General features: G+C 35.3%; 1 protein-coding gene and 1 long non-coding RNA gene across 2 annotated transcripts in view; both read right to left on the bottom strand.

Moving 5' to 3' along the window:
• LOC138854900 (uncharacterized) overlaps nt 1-1,923 on the bottom strand; it is a 74,907-nt gene extending 72,984 nt beyond the window's left edge. Inside the window, exon 1 of the long non-coding RNA XR_011394058.1 lies at nt 1,784-1,923. This is a non-coding gene — a long non-coding RNA (uncharacterized lncRNA). The remainder of the gene's footprint in view (nt 1-1,783) is intronic.
• Nucleotides 1,924-4,896: 2,973 nt separating this feature from the next.
• The window catches only part of LOC128701098 (GDNF-inducible zinc finger protein 1), a 77,812-nt gene continuing 59,253 nt past the window's right edge, over nt 4,897-23,455 (bottom strand). The window contains exon 9 of the mRNA XM_053794651.2: nt 4,897-22,808. Coding sequence (XP_053650626.1) covers nt 22,561-22,808 — 248 coding nt within the window. The 3' untranslated portion in view covers nt 4,897-22,560. The remainder of the gene's footprint in view (nt 22,809-23,455) is intronic.

Below are 23,455 nucleotides of genomic sequence, written 5' to 3'. Positions count from 1 at the left end.
ATTCCAGGTCTTTCAGTAGTCATATTTTGATCCGTCAATGGAGATTTGTTCCGATTTTTAACCAGGAGGGGTCCTCGCTATCCTCCATCTGGAAAAGACCGGCGAACCTACTCCAGTACAGAGGGTTAGTCACCCAGGATAAACCAATAAAGTCTGCGTCGACGGGGGCTGTCGGTCTTATTTTCAAGGGGGCCCTTTTAATCTTGTTTCCCAGGATGTCACCCACAACAGTTAACTAACACTCAGATACCTACTTACTACTAAGTGAACAGCGGCTGCATGCCTACCGTTTCACCCGTGCCGGGATCGATCCCCGTTCGTGCGAGTTGAGGACGCTTATCAACTGAGCCACGAGCACCATTTAAGCCTAAGTTGTTAGATTTAGAATCAAGCATTTCTTAGAATTTACCATCACACAATAAAATAAAAAAGAACCCCGATGTGAATTAAAAAAAAAAAAAAGACAAATTTTAGTGCAACCCGTAATAAAATTATATGACTTAACAAATGATATTCATACTTACAGACATCTACTCGGTGGAACTCTATTTTGGCTCTTAACAATACATACAACCTATGTATAGCAAGGAATAAGTAATAATTTCTTTTGAAAATTGTTATCTTGGGAGATATAAGGAAAATGAACACATTTAGAACGAGCCGCACACACAAGGCGCCTCGCGCCAACCCCAATGTCAACAAGACAGATGGCGCTGTCTGGTTACATAACCTAAACTAACATTAACTAAACGTAACTTAACCTAATATTAACTAAACGTAACTTAACCTAATATTAACTAAACCTAACCTAACCTAATATTAACTAAACCTTACCTAATATTAATTAAACCTAATATTAACTAAACCTAACCTAACATTAACTATACCTAACCTAACACTGAACTAAACGTAACTTAACATAAAGCAAACGTAACCTAACCTAAAATTAACTAAAAGTTACCTAACCTAACATTAACTAAACGTAATCTAATGAAACATTATCTATATGTACTCCAACCTAGCATTAACTAAAAGTAATCTAACCTAATGTTAACTGAACGTAATCTAGCCTAGCCTTAACTAAAAGTACCCTAACTTTTTTCATCTAACAAAAAGAAAAACGCACAAAAAGTATTTATTCCGCGATGTATACAGGTCGTTTTGAAATATATGTAAAATAATGACACGACTATCTGCCAGTAACTACTGCCCAGTTCATATGCAAAAAACCTACACTTTGAAAAGTAAATTTTACACAACGTTTGGGTCCTTCATCAAGATAAGATTTATTCTGATTTTTAACCCGGAGTTAAAATGGCAATGTTCCAGGATGGACCAAAACGCCGTCCTAAGTTTCCTCTTCAAACTGTGGGTTATCTGTGAATTTTATTCAATTAAATAATACTTACATTTACAGTGTTGGTACTTGGTAAATTTCTACTCATTGATGTGCACTGAGCACTTCCGCTACACTATTTTCAGACTTTTTCTCACTCATATTGCAATACACTCAAAGGGACAAGAACAACTTTTAGTTTCCCGCTAAAATTTCCTTTGTGCCGCTAACACACAATTTCCTTTGATATTCAGTGATCACTTTGCAGTGTAAGTACATGACTTCGTTAGAACATTAGGTACACTTTATTGCACTTTAAATGGTTGCTTAATGGGGCTTAAATCATATAAATTACACTTAAAGAGTAAACAAGGTTGCACGGTTACTTTCTCGCCACCACACAAGAATACTTTAATCCTTAAAATATGAATTAAGTAAAACTCTTACCTATGTATACTCTGAGAGAAGTACACCACTTGAGAGTATATATCCTGTGCACACTTTAAATGCAATCAACACTTTTTAATACTTCAGTACACACGCCGCCATCTGCACGCGGCAAAGTCCTCGTCTTGTGCACTTTAAATTCGCTGATCTCAAACTCCCTTCCTAATAAACCAATCAAAATTTAGCATAAGTTTATTTCTCACTTCCTATTGGTCTCCTCTTTAGCACAGTTAATGTTGTTTTTTATTCGAAAATTTTCTGATTTTGGAAGGAGTATCTGTCTCAGCCAATCAAAACCCAACAAAGTCATTCACCTACTTTCTATTAGTTATCTCCGTAGCGCATTTTTTTGTTGGTGTTTTTTCATCGAAAAATTTAATCCAAAAAGAAAGAACAATAATGTACAATACCGTGACTGAGACAGTACAGAAATAGATACATTATTATTATTATAATAAAAAAGAAGCGCTATGCCAAGAAATAGATACAAATAGGAAAAAGAAACATTAGTCGACTGTGTACTTATTAACATGAGATTTGCAATTATCAAATATTAATGAAAACGCTTAACCTGTGGTTATATTAATTTGGAAATGGTATAATATTATAGTGTAAAATTTCATGGCACTCGAGGAATGATATTAACATTACAGAGCCTGGTGAATGGGAGATAATTAGGTTCGATCCACGGAAAAAAATAAGTGCAGTTGGATCAAGATTCCCTCACCAGCATCAAGGATCCGCCCTCGAGGGGCCCCATTTCCAAGACGCTGTATGATTATTGGTTTAGCGCTTCCCTCCCCCCCCCCCCGATCATATTAGTAATATATATGGTATTTAGGGAAAAGTGCCAAACCTCGAGGGGTCGTTAGCATGGGCTCTACTGGGACCGCAAAAAAAAAAAAAAATAGGGATCACAGCACCGGGGTAAAATTGGAGCCAGTCAGGTTATATCCAAGGGGATGATGTCCACTTCTTTGGATCAAGAACCCTACTATATGTACCTAGGAACATAATTTGTTGGGAATATTATGGGGAAGCGCTAAACCCATTGGGGTCGTACAGCGCCTGCGGGAATGAAAGGCATTCAGGCGACTGGATTATTATAATCAAAACAGCACTAAACCCACAAGGGCATACAGCGCTGTCAGGAAACTAGAGTCTAGGTCCAGTTCATTAGATCAAAAACCCCTCACCAGCATCAAGAAACCTCCCTAGAGGGGATGAAGTGGATTAGTAACCCTAGATTAGAGGATTAACAACCAAGGACAACCAAAGGTAAAAGGCTGTGTGGCTATTTCCATTAGGGTCCCAAGATAAGATTCACAAGAGTAGTGTAGCGGTAGTATCGCTGTGGGAATGGAGGTTACTATTACTGCTGTACTTTTAAAGGGAGAGTGCTAAACCTGTGAGGGTTATATAGCATCTTGGGGATGGAAGGGAAGCTAACTTAATTCCTTGAATCAAGAGCCCTTCACCAGTAGCAAGGCATCTAGTGAAGTGTGTTTATGAAAATAATTTTGATACGAGAGGACAGAGTCCCAACCAGATATGGGAGATGGGAATGAGAAGGAAGTACAGACATGGACCACATGCATGCCATGCCTGTCCTTTCCAAGTGAGATGGATATTGAGAGGTTGAATAGGGAATAAGAAAAAGGAAAACATAACCCAGAATTGGGGTATACTGTACTATATTCACTATTAATATATATCTATGAGAAGTACTATGCCCATCCATAACAGGAAGCACTAAACTCTTCTGGGTCCTAAAATGTCTGAGGTATTGAAGGTAATCAGGTTTGATCCAAGGTAGGGGAGGACAGCTTTAATTCTCTGGATCAATAGTCTTTCCCTGGTATCCAAGCACCCCCTCCCTCCCTCGCATTGGAGGGTGATAAGGGTCTTACAGTGACTGGGGAATAGAAGGTAATCATCTTTGATCTAAGGGAAGGGATGCTCCAATTCATTGGATCAAGTCACTCACTAACATCAAGGAACCCTCATTTAAGGGATATTCATTAATAGCTACCTTACTATTTCTTATAACCTTGTCAAATTGTATGACTTTACAATTCTGTTTTCAGTGTACTGGATTGGTGCCAATAGGATTCTGACATTTGTGTAGTGGATATTACAGTAGTTTTTGCAACTTGTAGTGTTTCTTTTATAAATATTGCCAAGCTTCCTCCTTTCTTACTGTCTTCTTTTTCTAGAATGCTACCTCATTTAAAATACTTTTCCCAGTTTGGTTTCACTTACCTTGTCAGATTTCTTATTCTAGTATTTTGGGATTACTCTATGTGTGTATATATGTATAAAATCTCCATGCATCTCTGTATTCCCCCTTTTTTATTTGTGCTTCATTAAGCTCTTCAAGGCAAGATTAGGGAGACAGCGTGTCAAGGGAAGGACACTGAAAGAATTTCAACTTGTTCTCCTAATGACAACAATCATATTTGTAGACTTTGGCAAATTTCACAACATACAGGTTAGGTTAGATTAGATTAACTTCAATTGGCTAAACTGCACCAATTACAACAAGCATTAACACCAACAGATGCAATGATGCATAAAAGCAAGACTATTTTCATGCACAAACAGAAAATGGGAAACAAATAAGAATTAAGGAAGTATGACAGTAAAATTCAATCACTTTGCCAACAGCTCTGAGTCACAGTAAAACATCAGCATTTGCTGAGGAGAACAAGCTGAAAAAGGAGTGGGTCACAGTTTAACAAATTAACATCAGGAAAATAATTTAAAAAGAATTTGCATTAAAAGTACTGTATGACCAAAAGAGAAAAGGGCAGACAAAGTAAGATTGTCAGTGCATTAAAGGAGGTATGTGAAATGAAGTACATTCTCTTATAAACAGCAAAATCAGTCATAAGATGCTGGACTGTCAACATGATCTGACAATTACTGTAAAGTGGCAAAAGGTGCCCCTTCATGAGATGATCTGCAAATCTGGTGTGGAATACACAGTCAAGTGAGTACTGCTGTTTTTTCCACAATCAGCAGCAATAGAGGTAGGATGGCCAGAAGCCAGGAATCACATATGAAGCACTGTAACTGAAGAAGCTCCCATGACAGGGTATATAAATTCCTCGTACCTTCAAACCATTTATTAGTTAACAATGAGTCAACCCAACCTAAAAATACATACTTCAAAATAAAAAATAACACAACTGGTTACTCAATTTGTAGAGGTTTACAATACAATGAAAATGTGTATTCTTTTTCCACACTCGCACAACGATAAGCTTTACTTCTCTAATTGGCACTATAATTAAATTTGCTTCTTTCCAACAAAATCTCACATTATTTTGCTAATCCAAATTTTTCAGTAATGATTCACTTTATCTTCACTTTCATTTTCTTATATGAAAATAGCTTTATAAAATACAGCAAAAGCATCTTTTACTACAGTAGTAGAAGACAAAAGCTTTCTTACCAATAACAGAAAGAAAATAACAATATTATATACGTATATATGAGTAAAATTCATACAAAATAAAAATTCTTGAGCACAGTATGAACAGTCTGCTTAACAATAAGTTTCAGACAAATAAATAAATAAAAATATTTATTTAATTTTTAACTTGATAAAATGTAAAATAAATAAAATGAATAAGAAACTGAACAACTTAGAATTTACAAAATTAATTAAATACAGTATGCAGTTCATTTTAAAATTTAAACAAAGAAAAAAGACAAAACAAGCCACAATGGATACTGACCCATAATTTAACAATGAAACCCTTATGAATTAATTCACAAAATAAAATCTGTTTACAAGTCCCAAAAAATCCAACCAGTATATATTTACACTATATACAATAAAAACAAGCAACAATACAGTACATGACAACATTCACACCATAGTTATCTAATGTGGTGGATACGTTCAAATAACCAGCTACAGTCTACTGATAGTTATCATCATCCACATGGGTTTCTCACAGCTACACATGCAAACTAATGCACTCTTTTTATTGCCACTGGAACAACGTCTGAAGGCTTGTAACGAACTAACTGGTAACTAGCTATAAATACACTTGTATTATACAGCCCTTCTCTTACTTTGCCACATGTTTAATAATGAAAAGAAGTAAACTAAATATAAATCTTAGTTTAAAGTTACAGGGGGGGGGTCCCTAAATAAAGAATGAGTTGTGTTCCTAGCATTTCAATTTATGAATGAGTTATTCATAACTTAGAACCTGTAGAAAATAATAGTACAAAGGATGGCCAAGTGTCACAAGAATTCACACCTGTAGAACAGCTTTCATAAAACAAGAGTACAGTATTTTGGTCTCTACAAAGAGGAACTTTCAGCAGTTGCCTAATTTTTTCCTCACACCAAGGTTGTTCATTTATAGCATGAAAATGCCTCTTCCAACTGTCTTCAAATTTTCAACGCTGGTGTATTTTAATTAGATAAAAGTTTCTGAACTGACTTTGTGCCATATTGGTGCCAATTTGCCAGTTTTACTGTAAAAGCTGGGAAACTCTAAATACAGTTCATACTGATTTTCAAGTGATAATTTGTGAATGTTTTAAGTGACTGGCTTTAAACCTTCAATGCTAATAACTTGAGAATGCAAATTTTGAGAGTCTTCAAACTTGAAGTGCTGGTGCATTCTGGGATATTGGAGAAAATGCCTCTTCTGACTGGATTCAGATCTTCAACACTGATATTTAACAGAATTAGAAACTTATGCTGCACTCTGTACTATTTTTCTCATGTGCATTGAGGTAGAGGGTGCTGGCTTTATGGAATACAGGGATTCCTTTCTTCAATCGTGCAGTGACCGAAGCAAGTCTAGTTTTAATTCTATTTCTTATGGACCTTATTCTCAAGTTGGGTTGTTCACAATGCTACTGTTGTAAGTTAAGGGATTCCCCTCCCTCTATACACCATTATAAAATTATTCTATTAGTACATACCTTTTGATTATGGAACACAGTGCTCCCTAACAAGTAAAGATACATAAAACCTGTTATACTGATATTTTAAAATAAGTTTCATGTATGTATACAGAAATTGATAAAAGCAGTGACTAAAAGTTAAATGTCAAAGCATTACATAACTTAAACATAAATTTGGCATCTTTAAACAGCACATCATTGGCAAATTATTAACCTCTGAGAGTTAGTTGTATATAATTATTAGATTAAAATTAAGTGTTAAACCCAAAAGTCATACAGTGCTGGGTTAGTGATATACAATAATATCCCACATTTTAAGGGACTGAAATTAATTATACTGCCAGACAATCATTTAAGATTTGATACAGTACTTATATTTCATATATATTTTTACTACAAATAAGAATATAATGTATAATGAACTTATACCTAAGATTTTGATGAATTAGTTGAGCAAATGATTTTTTATGTAAAAATCACATTAATCCTGAGTCAAATGAAGGCAAAGAGTTGTTTATATAACAAAAGTTTAAAATGAGCACATGACAGTGAGTGATACAAAGCCCCACACATTTTATCTACCTGACAGTCTATTTTAAAAGCTATTAAAATGATTCGATTACTACAATGACCTAATGCTTTTTTTTTTCCAACATGCCAGTCGTCTCCCATTGAGGAAGCATGGCCCAAGAAAGAAAAACACTTTTGCCATCATTCACACATAATTACTGTTTTTGCAGAGGCATGTAGATATGACAGGTCAGATGTCGTACAGTAAATACATGTATCCCAAATCCCTCCTTTAAACTGCAGGCATTGTACTTCCTACATCCAGGACTCAAGTCTGGGTAACTGGTTTTCCTGAATCCCTTCACAAAATATTACCCTGCTCACACTCCAACAGCTCATCAAGTACCAAAAACCATTCATCTCCATTCACACTCACACATGCCTGCTGTATGTCTGTATTGCTTTGTTATGCCCTTTATTTTCATATTTTTTATGCAACATAAATTTTTACATAATGATAGCCACCTCAGTATAATAGTGAACTATGAAGCTCCTTGAAAAATATTATTATGTTCACAAGTGCAAAACCCAAAAAGGCTGTGTAGCATGTGGAAAATGGGAGAGGGCAAATCAGGTTTGATCTGAGGAAGGGAAAGGTAGCTCTAATTCTTTGGATCATGAGCTCTTTATCAGCATCTGGGCACCCTCCTTCAAGGGAAAGATATGAATAAATGTACAGTGTTAGTTAAGCAAGGCACAGGACAACAAATTAACAGCTTAGATGAGCATTTCTTAACCCTTAAACAGTCCAAATAGATCGACGTTCAAATCTGTAGTGCTCCAAAAGTAGATCTGTTTTTTTTACATATTTTCAAATGTAAAAAAAAAAAAAAAAAAAAAAATGATGTACATTTTTTACATACTTTCAAATGTTGAAAAATTGTATATATATGTTTGGACTGTTTAAGGGTTAAACAGTGGGCTGCAGTTTCCATGAGGGTCTGGCTAAACAGCTGTAATTTACTGGCTTACAATGAATTATTGGGTGAACTATACAACAAGAGGCATACAGAAGAAGAAATGCATGTTAGCTATTTACTCATATGCTCGAAGTGAATGATATTAGATATTACAAATAAAAGTAGAAGCATACAAATACTTTACCATGGAATAAACTTTCTGTAAGGTAAACAAATAATTACTATAGCGCTATACTGTCAACAGCAAAAGATGAATGGGTTACTTAAACCATTTTTGTTCTGGTGGTGGCATCATAACATCTGCGTGAAACCTAACTAAATAATAAACCCAACTAATATTATACTCATAGAAAAAGGTAATTCCAAATCAAACATTTGAGAAAAGTAAGTAACAAGGTAGGATTAAAAATTATATTAACAAAGTTAAATTTAAGAATATGTATAACCAAGGAACAGTATAACTAAACTAGCCAGTTCAATAATATCAAGAGGTCTTCGTATCTTACTGTACTTGCTTATCTGTGGCTGCAAAAGTCAAGTTTCAGCTTCTGGCCCTACCTCTCAAACTGGTGCTACTGGGTTCTCTCTCTCTCCTGGTTTCATGAGTTTTATCATATCTCTTCTTAAAACTGTGTATAGATCCAATGTACATCAACATACATTTAAAAATGTTTCCCATTTACACTGAGTTTCACTTTCCATGTACTGAAGCTTGAGTGAAACAATGAGCTTCCCAGTGAATGAGAATATCTTCAGGTGGATTTGAAATAAAGGACAATTTTTTTTTTTTTGACTTAGTTGAATAAGAAATCAAACTGTTAACTCGCTGCACAAAGGAATCTTTAATTCTGAATATTAAAATAAAAATAACAATCAAATGTCAGATGCAAAATAATTTATATAAGAAGCAACCTTCATCTCATGGTTATAATAAACTTGGAGCACTTCCCAATTTATATACTGCATGTAGTAAATGTGGTGCAGCATTTACTTTGTTTAGCTGTATTTATATAGTATGTATTTACTACATTTACTGTATTTCTTTATATTAATTTGTTAATAATAGTGAATTTTTGCTAAATGTCAAAGACAAAAACTTTAACAAATGTCTAAACTTTTTCTGTAAACTATACCTTGTTTTGCAGCAGTCAGACTAAGAACATACTTAAAAGCTTTTGAAATATTGGGGGATTGTGCTCGATAACTAACTACAATTATAGAAAGGTTGATTTTTTAAAAGTGACAGTGTACTGAAATGTAAATCTGGAGCTTAACATACCAGAATTAATGTTCATTTACAGAAATTTTTTGCTAAATCACATAAACCAGATGCAATATAAAAAATGAACAACATCTACATTATGTTATCTATATTGGCTGGTAAAAGAAAATATAACTTGAATAAACCACTTAAAAACAATGATATTTTGCATCATTTTTAATCAGGCTGCTATATTTCCATGCAAGAACAAACAGGCTATAAAAATCAATCTTATAAATAAAGATCTAAGTAAAACAGTCTCACTATTTTTTAGTGCTTCAAAAACCTAAACCCAAACAATGGGAATGCTGCTTTAACATCAGTGTTTTATCTTGAGAAATATTAAGAAAAACATTTGTACATTAAGTAATGTGTGTAGGGTTATTAATGGCATTAAATTTGAATAATAAATGCATCAAGTGTAAATTATGTATTTTGCCATGAGAATCCAGACGTCTGATGCGCCCTGTTCTTTATTTCCAGCCTTTTAACACATTCTGTGCTATGGGTCCAGACTTCTGGGACACCCTGTACAATGGGTCCAGACCTTTGGGACACCATGTACAAGAAAATTTTGCCTAATATTTTCTATGCTTACTAATGTAGTACATATGTTTCTCTCATACATAACAAGTGTAAGCAGCTTTCTTATTTTGCAATAATATGGCACACACATAAAGGTTATTGTATTACATATAAAAATAATAACAATCTACAATGCAGTATAATCCCAAGAATCCTGTATTGAAAGATTGAAAAGTACCTGAGTTTGGGCACCCCAGTGAAAATTTGGAAAGTGAAAGTGCAGTATTGTGACAGTGAATATTAAGAAGTTTCGATTTCACATGTTTTGCAATTTTGGGTGTCCCCAAACTCACCAAAGGTGCTATACTCTCACATTGGCTTTGTGATTCTTACAATAGTGTTGTCAGCGTATCATGCTACTGCTTCTCCATATTTCAAGTCATACCGTTAAAAAAGATTCAGAAAAGTGACATTTAAAGCTTAAACATTTTTGTTTCATTTTATTTGTATAACACCTTCAAATACTTCACAGAAATTTACAGAAACCTATGGTAGCTGTTCAATTTTTCTGAAAACTAACAAATCCAGCAACTCGCTAGCCTGTATTTATTCAGATTCTTTGGATTATACAGTACAGTACTATAATGTCAAACAAATGACAAACTCCTATACAAGACCCAAATCCATTAATTTAAGGCATTACACAACTCTGGTAACAAAATATTAACAAAAACTGAAGTAAATTAAACCAAATACCATGCAACCATTGTAGTATTCAACCAGAAGACCAAAATGGACTGTAATTTTTTTACTATTAATTGTACACATTTTGCCTGGTTTGTACCTGCATTGTCCAGTGTGCCTAAGAATATGTTTAGTCTTCAGAGACTCATAATGAAATGACTTTTTCACATTATTGATAAGACAAAGCCATTTCATTAAGGGGGAAAGGAGGGAATGAACTTAACTGCAGGTAAAATATGGGACTGAATATAGTGTACTTCATATTTCTTAATGATGCAAAAAGTCCATTTTGGTATCAAAAGCATCATTTTTGTACATTACCTATGAAGGAGAATTTTTTTACAAAAGCATTCTGCTGGCATACTGCACAAATTAAATACAGCCTCTCCTTACTTAACAATGTACTCGTTTACTGACACCTCGGACTTACGACGGGCTCTCTGACCAGTATTCATACCTAAATAATGTATATTAGAGCTGATTTCCTCTATTCTGTTTATTTCAATATACAGTACACTACTGTATAAACATTTAAAAATATACCAGAAATGTTATAAATGGTGCAAAGGTGACATTAAAACAATACCAAAGATGGCTGACACAAACTCATTACCATTATAGTATGCTCCTCACTTAGTGATGAATTTGCTTAACGACGCGGCTTTAGGAACGGAACTCCATCGTTAAGTGAGGAGAGGCTGTATATCATCATGATACACAATATTGAATAATACAGGTTGGCCATCACCAATCTGGCAATCACTAATCAGGTTCCATCAGTAATCCGATACTAATTTTGGCAAACGTAATTTCAAATTTTTGCAGTCGCTGCACCAACCTGCTGCTACTGTTTGGCAGTGGTACTTGCTGCATAAATCATTCCAATTTTTTTTTCTCCATTTATTGTCATAACCTGCTCACTTTTATCCCTAGTCATGGTTCCAACAAATAAAGGAAATGCTTCTCATTGTGTAAAGCTCAAACACTGTACACCGTCCATAAAAGATAAGGTGGCTTTGAGCCACTGTAGGTCCGGTAGTATGACGCCATGAGCTCAGCTCTCTCAGTTAAGCTGTGACTGGTAAATTTGGGCCTACATATGAAAGAATAGGTCTGTGTGATAAGTGTGAACTATATAAAAAAAATGTGCAGCTTGCAGTGCATGAGAAAAAAAACTGCGACTGTGTTTTTGGTGTAAAACAGGAACTTTCCAGTGTATTTTTGTATGGTTTTTATGGTCTCAGTTTTCAGTTTCAGTTGACAGAATGGAAGATATATTACAGAAATAGAGATGATTTTTCATTCATTTCAGGATGGAAAGTACCTTGAAATTGAGCTCAAAGTAGCAGAAATGTTTGATTTTTGCCAATGTTCAAGAATAAATAAATTATGTCACGTGTCCAACTGGCTGGTCTGATATGTGGTCAAGAATGGGTTGACATTATTTATACAATTATTACAATAATGCAGTAGTCTGCATAACAGTAAATCTTCTATTTTTTGTGTGAACAAAAATTAAAAATGGAAAGTAAGTGTAATATAAGAGGGGGCCTGGAGACATGACTAATGAACAGAGAAAATGTTATTTTAGTGCCAGAAATGTCTGCATTGTTTATTTTGGACCTTATTTTTAAATTGGCATCTCCTGAAATTTGTGTAAGAGTAGCCAAATTACCAATTTTTGATGACTTTATCAGGCAGTTAAAACAGGTAAATGGGCTGTGTCTTGTACTCAATCGACAGAATAGAACGAAAACTAGCAAAATAGCAGAGTCTGGTCGACTGGAACAATGGAATGGGCCACAAATAGGGTATAAAGTGGGCAAAATCGCCGTTGTGTACATACCACCATTGGGTTAAGTGTACTCTAACTTAACCACTCTGTAATCCGGCAAAATCACTAATCTGGCACCCTATAGGTCCCAATGATGCCGGATTAGTGATGATCAACCTGCAAATATGTACTAGTAATCCCAAGAATATTTTCAATGTACCATGTAGAGATAAATTGATAATGTAGAGAAGAACATACAGTATTTAAATAAACTGGAAGAGACAAAAAGGTAAGTCATGTTTTAAAACTGTGGCCAGAATCAATAAATTACCCAATTTTCTTTGACACGCTTTTCCTTTAATTCTTGTGTGTGTCTATCAACACCAATTTTATTGGTAGGTGGCAGAAATGCTTGCATTTTCAATTAGAAATTAATCAATTTCACTAAATCATTCCAAGGGCATTCATCCTTGCCTTCAAAAACATTGGTGTAAGTGTGTTAAGAGAAGATCCTGCGCTGGATTTCCAAGTAATGTTCTACTCATTTTAAATGTGTAACTAGCACTAATTGAAAATCTGAATGTACAGTACAGAAAATAAACTACCTGGTATGTTAAATTTCAAGTGAAGAGACTTGTAGAAACAATTATCGAGTGTTCCTGTTTCCTTGAGTTATTCCTTTAAACTGAGTTACCCTGAAGACTGTGGGCATAGTCAAATGGTTTCACTGTCTCCCATGTAGATTTATGTTATGGAGGCCAGTAGTGCTTACATATAATCACATCTTAATCACTGTGCCCTCAAATATGCTGAGCAGTAAATTACAGCCTAGACATGAAAGAATGAGTCTGTACAGTAAGAAACAAAAAACTGCACCCTCAACAGTGCATGAAGGGAAGAGGTAACCTATGAACTTGTGTGAGAATTAAAAGAGTGACTTTGAGGTACATTCTAGAGTGATTTTTATGATTTTATTGACTGTTTCTTGGTGCCAATTGATAGAAAGAATGACATACTAGTGAAATGGAGATGATTTTGATTGGCTTCAGACATGAAGTGGCCTGAAATAGGCCTAAATGTGGCAGAAATATCTCATTTCTGGCAGTTTTCCTGAGGAAGGGTAGAGTTCTCAATCCCATTGGTCTGTTTTATGTGCTTTTACTAGGTCTGCTTCAAATGATGACCTAAACCATGAGTGAGCATTCTAAGTAAAATTTTATTAGCTGGGAAACGTGGTAAAACTTAGATTTTTTGTGTGATGATGGCTTCAAAATGGAGGGTGTGTGTGATATAAGAGGCATGGGGACATGATTAATGAACACAGAAAGTTGCTTTACTGGATGGAATGCCTACAGTGTTTATTTTGGGTTCTGTTTTTAATTAGGAATTTCTTGTATTTTGTGTAAAAGTGGGCAGATTACTGACTTCTGGGTACTTTATAGGGTAGTGTTAAGAATTGAATGAGCAGTTTCTTGTGCTCAGTCAACAGAACTAAAGGCATAATAGCAAAATAGCTAGGAATTAAATCAGCTTGAGTATGGAAACTGGCATAAAATAGGCTTCAATGTGGGCAAAATTGCAGTTGCATGAAGTGTTCTCTGACCTCAAACTTTGCACCTGCTTAATTCCATAAGTTTTGCATGAAATTTTGCATTTTTATATATAAATACCTTTAGAAAAAAAAATTCTCTATCATGTTAGATTTTTTTAAATTGTGACACTGACAGGACTTAACTCATTCACTGTCTTTTCTGTAAATGTACATTACTGATGCTTATGTAAGCAAAGTTTCAAGTTCAGCTCCATTAGATAAGCAGTATATTTTGGCCTAGACATGTGAGAATGGGTCTGTGCAATGGGTGTGCTTAGTATAAAAAAAGATTCTACCCCATGTTGTGCATAGTAGGAAAAGCAAAACTGACCTTGTGTTTGGTTTAAAATAGCAACTTTGAGGTGTTTCTAGAATAGTTTTTATGATTTTCCTGTTTGTTTCTTGGTATTGTTTGACAGAATGAAGAATATAATACGGAAATAGAGATGAGTTTGGTTGGTTTAAGACTGGAAGTAGCTTGAAATTGGATGTAGTGGGTAAGGTGCCACTACATTCCCTAGTCTGTGTTATGGGTTCTACTACGTTTGATTCAATTACTGGAACATTGTAAGCCATGATCAATCATTCCTGGCCTTATTTTATTATCTGAGAACCAGATGATGATGAAGAATTCAAAATGGAGAGCATGTGTAATAATAAAGAAGAGCCCTGAGGACATGATTAATGAACAGAAGAAATGTTGCCTTAGTGCCTGGAATGTCTACAGTGTTTATTTTGAACTGTTTTTAAAATGGAATTTTTTTTGTGTAAAATTAGCCAAATTACCAAGTTCTGTGCATGTTATGGGATAGTTCACAGAGTTGATTGGGTGGTTTCTTGTGCTCAGAAGATGGAACAGAAGACATACTAGCGAAATAGATAAGAATGTGATTGAACTGGCTTAAAACTGAACTCAAAATAGGCAAAATTATCAAGGTGTAAACTGTGCCGACCTCTAAATCTGCCCCTGCATAATTCAGCAAGCTTTCCATCAAATTTCATATTCTTGGTGATATTACCTTCAAAAGAAGATTCTCTACCATTTCAGAAGAAAAGCAGTTTTAATTTTCAGCAACTGAAAGGGTTAATTTATGGGGTTACGACAGTGAAAGGGTTAAATATAAAATATCTTAATAAAGTTTCCTCACCATGGATAATTCAAATATGGCTATCCTCAGTCATGAAAAGTAAACTATTACAGTATTATTAACATTGCCCTTATTTGCAATCTGTGTTGATGATGTTTTAAAACATCATCAACACTTTGGAAATTTAGTGTGAAAAACTTATTAGGAAAATGGACAGAATAAAGAAAATGCTGAAGAGCATATTTTGGAACATATTACTGCAGGAACAAGAGTTCAACAATAAAAGTAGAAGAAACATAGTTTATAAAACATTATTTTGGAGTTATAATTATCATAATAATTCTGATGAGGTATAGACAAAAAGTAAAGTAACTGACCAATCTTTCACTAGTGGTCTTTAAAACTGTCACTCAAACAACCTCTGGTCTAACCTACATTTTAATCCTATCTTTCTTTTGGAGAAAGTGTTTTAAAGTTTAAATAATGCTATAACAAAAATGCATTCACAATTTTTTTTTTTACAAAATATTTCTATATTTAAATTGGATTCGTACAAGAAAATGGTCTGACTGAATTGCTTAAAAAAAAAAAAATCAATGCTCCAACCAAACTTTAACAAGAAAACAGAAGGCCACAAGATACAGTCAGAAACACACTTACTCATGAACACTCACACATGCTCTTCCCCCATCCCAAAGAATTATGGTAATAGATGTGGAATACTACTGTCACAATGTATATATGGCACTCTATGGAAAATACAATTCACTTAATGTATTTTTTGCTTAACAAACACGTTACAGCTTCTCACTTAGCGAAATACTCGTTTACTGACAACTTGGACTTACAATGGGCTCTCTGACCAGTTTGCATACCTAAATAATGTATATTAGAGTTGATTTCCTCTATTCTGTTTATTACAATATACAGTACACTACTGTATAAACATTTAAAAATATACCAGCAATGTTATAAATGCTGCAAAGGTGACATTAAAACAATTTCAAAGATGGCCGACACAAACCCAATACCATTATAGCGTGCTCCTCACTTAGTGACAAATTCGTTTACTGACATGGTCTTAGGAATGGAACTCCATCATTAAGTGAGGAGTAAGGAGAGGCTGTATCTGGTCCACATCTAAGTTACTAAGTAGGGGTCAACTGTACTTCATAAGTTATTGTTCATCTTTAGTTAACTTTTTTTTTAAAGATGCAGAAATTATTTGACATATAAAATGACAATAATTTTCTAGACATTTTCATTATCCAGCAAATATCCCTTAATTAAAGGTTTCTTAACAGGCTTCCATTTTTTTTTTTTCAACAAGTCGGCCGTCTCCCACCGAGGCAGGGTGACCCAAAAAGAAAGAAAATCCCCAAAAAAGAAAATACTTTCATCATCATTCAACACTTTCACCTCACTCACACATAATCACTGTTTTTGCAGAGGTGCCCAGAATACAACAGTTTAGAAGTATATACGTATAAAAATACACAATATATCCCTCCAAACTGCCAATATCCCAAACCCCTCCTTTAGAGTGCAGGCATTGTACTTCCCATTTCCAAGACTCAAGTCCGGTTCTATAAAATAACCGGTTTCCCTGAATCCCTTCACTAAATATTACCCTGCTCACACTCCAACAGTGCGTCAGGTCCCAAATACCATTTGTCTCCATTCACTCCTATCTAACACGCTCACGCACGCTTGCTGGAAGTCCAAACCCCTCGCCCACAACACTTCCTTTACCCCCTCCCTCCAACCTTTTCGAGGACGACCCCTACCCTGCCTTCCTTTCCCTACAGATTTATACGCTCTCCATGTCATTCTACTTCGATCCATTCTCTCTAAATGACCAAACCACCTCAACAAACCCTCTTCAGCCCTCTGACTAATACTTTTATTAACTCCACACCTTCTTCTAATTTCCACACTCCGAATTTTCTGCATAATATTTACACCACACATTGCCCTTAGACAGGACATCTCCACTGCCTCCAACCGCCTCCTCGTTGCAGCATTTACAACCCAAGCTTCACACCCATATAAGAGTGTTGGTACTACTATACTTTCATACATTCCCTTCTTTGCCTCCATAGATAACATTTTTTACCTCCACATATACCTCAATGCACCACTCACCTTTTTTCCTTCATCAATTCTATAATTAATCTCATCCTTCATAAATCCATCCGCTGACACGTCAACTCAAAAATATCTGAAAACATTCACTTCTTCCATACTCCTCCTTCCCAATTTGATATCCAATTTTTCTTTATCTAAATCATTTGATACTCTCATCACCTTACTCTTTTCTATGTTCACTTCCAAATTTCAACCTTTACACACACTCCCAAATTTGTCCACTAACCTTTGCAATTTTTCTTTAGAATCTCCCATAAGCATAGTATCATCAGCAAAAAGTAACTGTGTCACTTCCCATTTTGTATTTCCCCATAATTTAATCCCACCCCTCTCCCGAACACCCTAGCATTTACTTCTTTTACAACCCCCATCTATAAATATATTAAACAACCATGGTGACATTACACTTCCCTGTCTAAGACCTACTTTTACCGGGAAATAATCTCCCTCTCTTCTACACACCCTAACCTGAGCCTCACTATCCTCATAATAACTTTTTACAGCATTTAGTAACTTACCACCTATTCCATATACTTGCAACATCTGCCACATTGCTCCCCTATCCACTATCATATGCCTTTTCTAAATCCATAAATGCAATAAAACTTTCCTACCTTTATCTAAATACTGCTCACATATATGCTTCAATGTAAACACTTGATCTACACATCCCCTACCCACTCTAAAACCTCCTTACTCATCCGCAATTCTACATTCTGTCTTACCTCTAATTCTTTCAATAATAACCCTACCGTACACTCTTCCTGGTATACTCAGTAGACTTATTCCTCTATATTTTTTACAATTTCTTTTGTCCCCCTTCCCTTTATATAAAGGGACTATACACGCTCTCCGCCAATCCCTAGGTACTTTCCCCTCTTTCATACATTTATTAAACAAAAATATCAACCATTCCAACACTATGTCCCCCCTGCTTTTAATATTTCTGTCATGATCCCATCAGTTCCAGCTGCTTTACCCCCTTTCATTCTAAGTAATGCCTCACGCACCTCCCCCACACTCACATCCTGCTCTTCTTTACTCCTAAAAGATGGTATACCTCCCTGGCCAGTGCATGAAATTACCGCCTCCCTTTCTTCGTTGACATTTAAAAGTTCCTCAAAATATTCTCTCCATCTACCCAAAACCTCCATCTCCCCATCTACTAACTCCCCTACTCTGTTTTTAACTGACAAATCCATTTGTTCCCTAGACTTTCTTAACTTGTTCAACTCACTCTCCCACTCTACCATCCACTCTCCTTTTGCACTCTCTCACCACTCTCTTCACCTTTCTTTTACTCTCCATATACTCTGCTCTTCTTATAACACTTCTGCTTTGTAAATACCTCTCATAAGCTACCCTTTTCTCTTTTATCACACCCTTTACTCCATCATTCCACCAATTACTCCTCTTTCCTCCTGCACCCACCCTCCTATAACCACAAACTTCTGCCCCACATTCTAATACTGAATTTTTAAAACTATTCCAACCATCTTCAAGCCCCCCACTACTCATAAAACTGGACAGTATTATTTAATTCATAAAACAAACTTATATTTCCACAAGCCCATGGATGGAAACTGGAATAATTGGGTTTGATTCAATATAAGGAATAATAGCTCTAATGTGAATAAATGGTTTACAAAACCGACAAGTTGATAACTGAGACACTTGTGCAACATATGAGTATCTTTATTCTGGAAACATTTTGCCAGCCAGTTGCTTCTTCAGTCCAATTCAGAAAAAGGTGGAAGATGAGGAGGATTTTGAGGTAATCAGTCCCTCAGCCTGAAATTGGTGTGTTCAGTCCATCAATCTAGACAGAAGTACAGCATAACCACAGAGATGGGGCTTATATACTGATGACAGATGAGATGGATCAGTGGTAGACAAGAGTCACCAGTAAACAAAGCCACTAGTGGAAGCAGGTTGTGTCTACCAATTCTTCAAAACTTGTGTAATCTATAGACACGACCTACTTCCACTGAGGCTTTATTCACTGGTGACTACCTACCACTGCTCCACCTCATCTGTCATCAGTATATAAGCCCTATCTCCAGGTATATGCTGCACATTTGTCAAGATTGATGGACTGAACACATTGACTCCAGGTTGAGAGACTGATTACCTCAAACTCCTCTGTATCTTCCACCACCTTCTGCACTGGACTGAAGAAGTCACTGTGACAAAACATTTCCAGAATAAAGATACCCAAATGTTGCACAAGTGTCTCATTTATCAATAGTTCTAATTCCTTGGATCAAGAGCTTTTCACCAGCATCAAGGCACCCCCCCCTCCCTAATGGGACAGGACAAGAGCACCTCCCTGGATAGTTGCCTGTTACCAAACTAAGTACTGACTGATTGAATATTAGTACGTAATTAAGAAAGGTATCCACATCTCCTACCATAGTATATTTCCTGATTAACAAATTTTCAGACCCAAACACAATTTTTTTTTTAATTTGCCTAAGCTACCAAGCCAGCAAGCATAACAGCAACTTGTGGATTCTTGCTGCATAAATGTACCAAAGAGAATCAAGAATAAAAATAAATATATTAGACCCCCAAAAACAATTACAGTGGACCCCCGCATAACGATGGCATCACATAGCGATTTTTCCGCATACCGATTACTTTTATCGCAAAATTTTTGCCGCGCATACCGATTAAAAACCCGCTTACCGATTTTCGTCTGAGACGCGTCCAATGTGCCCTCACATGTGCCGGCCGTCCCATTGTTTACCAGCCAGCCTCCGCGGTAACATCCAAGCATACACTCGGAATATTTCGTATTATTACAGTGTTTTCGGTGCTGTTTCTGGAAAATAAGTGACCATGGGCCCCAAGAAAGCTTCTAGTGCCAACCCTGTGGTAAAAAGGGTGACAATTAGTATGGAAATTAAGAAAGATTTTGAAGGGTTTGGGGCTAACCCTGAGAAGCCTATGCCAGTTGTGGAATCCATTGTGCCTACTTCAAAGATTAAGGAAATGTGTGCACAGTGGGTTGAACTGCAAACCTTTATAGATGAAAATCACCCTGACACAGCTGTTGCAAGCCGTGCTGGTGACTATTTCAATGACAATGTTATGGCCCATTTTAGGAAAGTCTTGAAGGAACGGGAGGTACAGAGCTCTATGGACAGATTTGTTGTGCGACAGAGGTCCAGTGACTCTCAAGCTGGTCCTAGTGGCATTAAAAGAAGAAGGGAAGTAACCCCAGAAAAGGACTTGCTACCTCAAGTCCTAATGGAAGGGGATTCCCCTTCTAAACAGTAAGAAGATAATGCTCTCCCCTCCTCCCATCCCATCAATCATCACCAGATCTTCAATAAAAGTAAGTGTCATTTAATTGTGCATGCCTTTTTCAGTTTGTGTGTATTAAAATTAACATTTCATGTGGTAAAAAAAATTTTTTTCATACTTTTGGGCGTCTTGCACGGATTAATTTTATTTCCATTATTTCTTATGGGGAAAATTCATTCGCATAACGATTATTTCGCATAACGATGAGCCCTCTTGCACGGATTAAAATCGTTAACCGGGGGTCCACTGTAATTGTTTTTGATACTATGAAGAGATGAAGACCCATGGTATTTGCAATTCATTGCCATGATATTACATAGAGATAAAGACATCATGGCATAATTAGAAGAAAATCTTAAATAGCTTCCAGGTGCTCTGTTGCTTGGCAGTTTTAGCAAACACAAATGTTTCAAAATAAAAGTAAATCTGAAAAGGCGTTCCCCAAATATCTCCCAAAAAACAAAATGGTATAAAAACCATAAAGTACTGTATATATCACTGACAAGGATAAAATAATCAGTACATTAAACCTTAATATCCCTTAGTTCTGTGCAAATAAGAGAGATACTGTATGTCTACCAGATTACAACATACTGTTCAAATTGTATAGAACAAAAAATTAAGAATGACATGCCATTTCAAGCTTTAAATATGGGTCAGGCAATTTCACAAACATTTCATTTAATGAAAAACATATTTGTATACCAAAAGACCTTACAGTAAAGTAGCATCATCAAAAATTCTGTTACTTGTTTAACAATTGATATGATTTCAAAATAGTATTTAATATACTGATGGTCAGAAAGTTTGATAATTTTTTTTTTTAACCTCAATGGCTAATTCTCTTCAAAGCAGGTTGATTCAAACAAGAAAACATATTCACCATCATTCATTCAATAACTGTCTTCCCAGATGTGTGGTGACATTGTAATTCAGGTTATCTTTAATTAGACTGTAACATCCCACTCCTCCTCCTGAGTACAGACACTGCCCTCCCCACCTTCAGAGCTCAAATGAGATTTATAACATTTTATAGTAACTCAAGTTAGTTCAAATGGCTTTAACAAGAACTTCAAATTTTCAGCAATTTGAATTAACCCTTAAACAGTCCAAAGAGATTGACATTCAAATTCGTAGTGCTACAAAAGTAGATCTACTTTTTTTTATATATTTTCAAATATAACAAAAAAAAAATGTAGATAAAAGCTTTTTTACACATTTTCAAATGTAAAACAAAAAAGATCTACATTTTTTTACATACTTTCAGATGTTGAAAAAACGTATATATACGTTTGGACCGTTTAAGGGTTAATAAATTTATATTAATATTATCAATATTTGCAACATATAAGATTCACAATGTTTGCACATTTGTAATATCTTGGTCCCAAGACTCATGATGGTTGAACATCTGTTACAGATATTTTTAATTTGCTGATAATTTTATGTGGGTAATTACTTTCACTCTTAACACACAACTTTATAACCGTTTAACTTCCAAATTATAGAAGCCTAAATCACTATTACACATATATAAACTATACATGAAAACATAAAAGACAAGTTGGTTGCATTCATGTTCTTAAGCTTATGTTCATGTCAATGAAATAAGCAAATTTATTTAAGAGCTAAATAGGCTAACTTAAATATTATTTTGTAAGCAATTTTCAGATTTCAAATTATTATAGTCAAATCAACATATTAAAAAATTCAAAAGTAAAAAAAAAAATTATACAATAATTATTTTTAATTTCTTTTGATAATGAAGATTTTCTAACATAAATGGTACAAAACGATGTACTTTTCATTATATCACAGGGTAATACTCTTACTGCATCATTTTAGTGAAAAATGTATAACAAGTAACAAAATTTAAAAAATGGCAACAAATTATTAAGTAACTTCATATCTCTTATGCACTTTCATCAGCATAATTAACTGGTATAAAGGGTGAAGCATTTGGGGCTACCTGCTCATTGACCTTCACAGAGTCGTGGGCACTTTTCATATGGTGACGCAAGCTCTGTTTATGTTTAAATTCCTTGCTGCACCATCTACAGGAGAAACGTTTATGATCAGAGTGAACAGCCATGTGCTCACTGATGTACTCTTTGCGAGAAAATGTTTTGCCACATACTTCACAGGAAAATGGGCGTTCACCTGTAGAATAGAAGAGGATACCAGTTCTTTGAAGAACATACATTATTTAGGGAAATGATAATGGCAGTTTACTAGAAAGAAAACAGAGTTTAGTGAGCTGATAAAAAATTAAAAATATGCAGGTAGAATAATGCATACAGCAGGGCCCCACTTATACGGCAGGTTAGGTTCCAGGCTACCGCCGTAAAGCGGAAACTGCCGTAAAGTGGAACACCTTTTTTTTCCACTTATAAATGCATACAAACACTAGATAACAAGTTTACACTAACATATATTAAGTTAGCAATAGAACCAGGCATCAAAAAACAATAAAAAAGTACAATACACACATAGTGCACTCATTACTTACCTTAAAATATTTATAGTCTTAATCTAGGGTGAGACAAGTAGTATTTATTGTAAGAAATCAAGTGTGGTATGTATGGCAATCAGCCAGGCTACCTTACCAGGCCACCCCACCCACACATACTATTCTATGATATTTAAGCATCCCAGAGCGATAAAATGTATATACAGTTCACTCATTACTTACCTTAACCCTTTCAGGGTCCGTCCCGTAGATCTACGGCTTTACGTTCAGGGTCCAAACCGTAGATCTACGCCATGAGCTAAGCTCACTCTGATAAACTGTGAGTGGTACATTTGGG

This window comes from Cherax quadricarinatus, chromosome 73, assembly GCF_038502225.1.
Source record: "Cherax quadricarinatus isolate ZL_2023a chromosome 73, ASM3850222v1, whole genome shotgun sequence".
Classification (NCBI taxonomy): domain Eukaryota; kingdom Metazoa; phylum Arthropoda; class Malacostraca; order Decapoda; family Parastacidae; genus Cherax; species Cherax quadricarinatus.
Note: the sequence above shows the minus strand (reverse complement) of the source record. Positions and strands in the feature narration are given on the sequence as shown.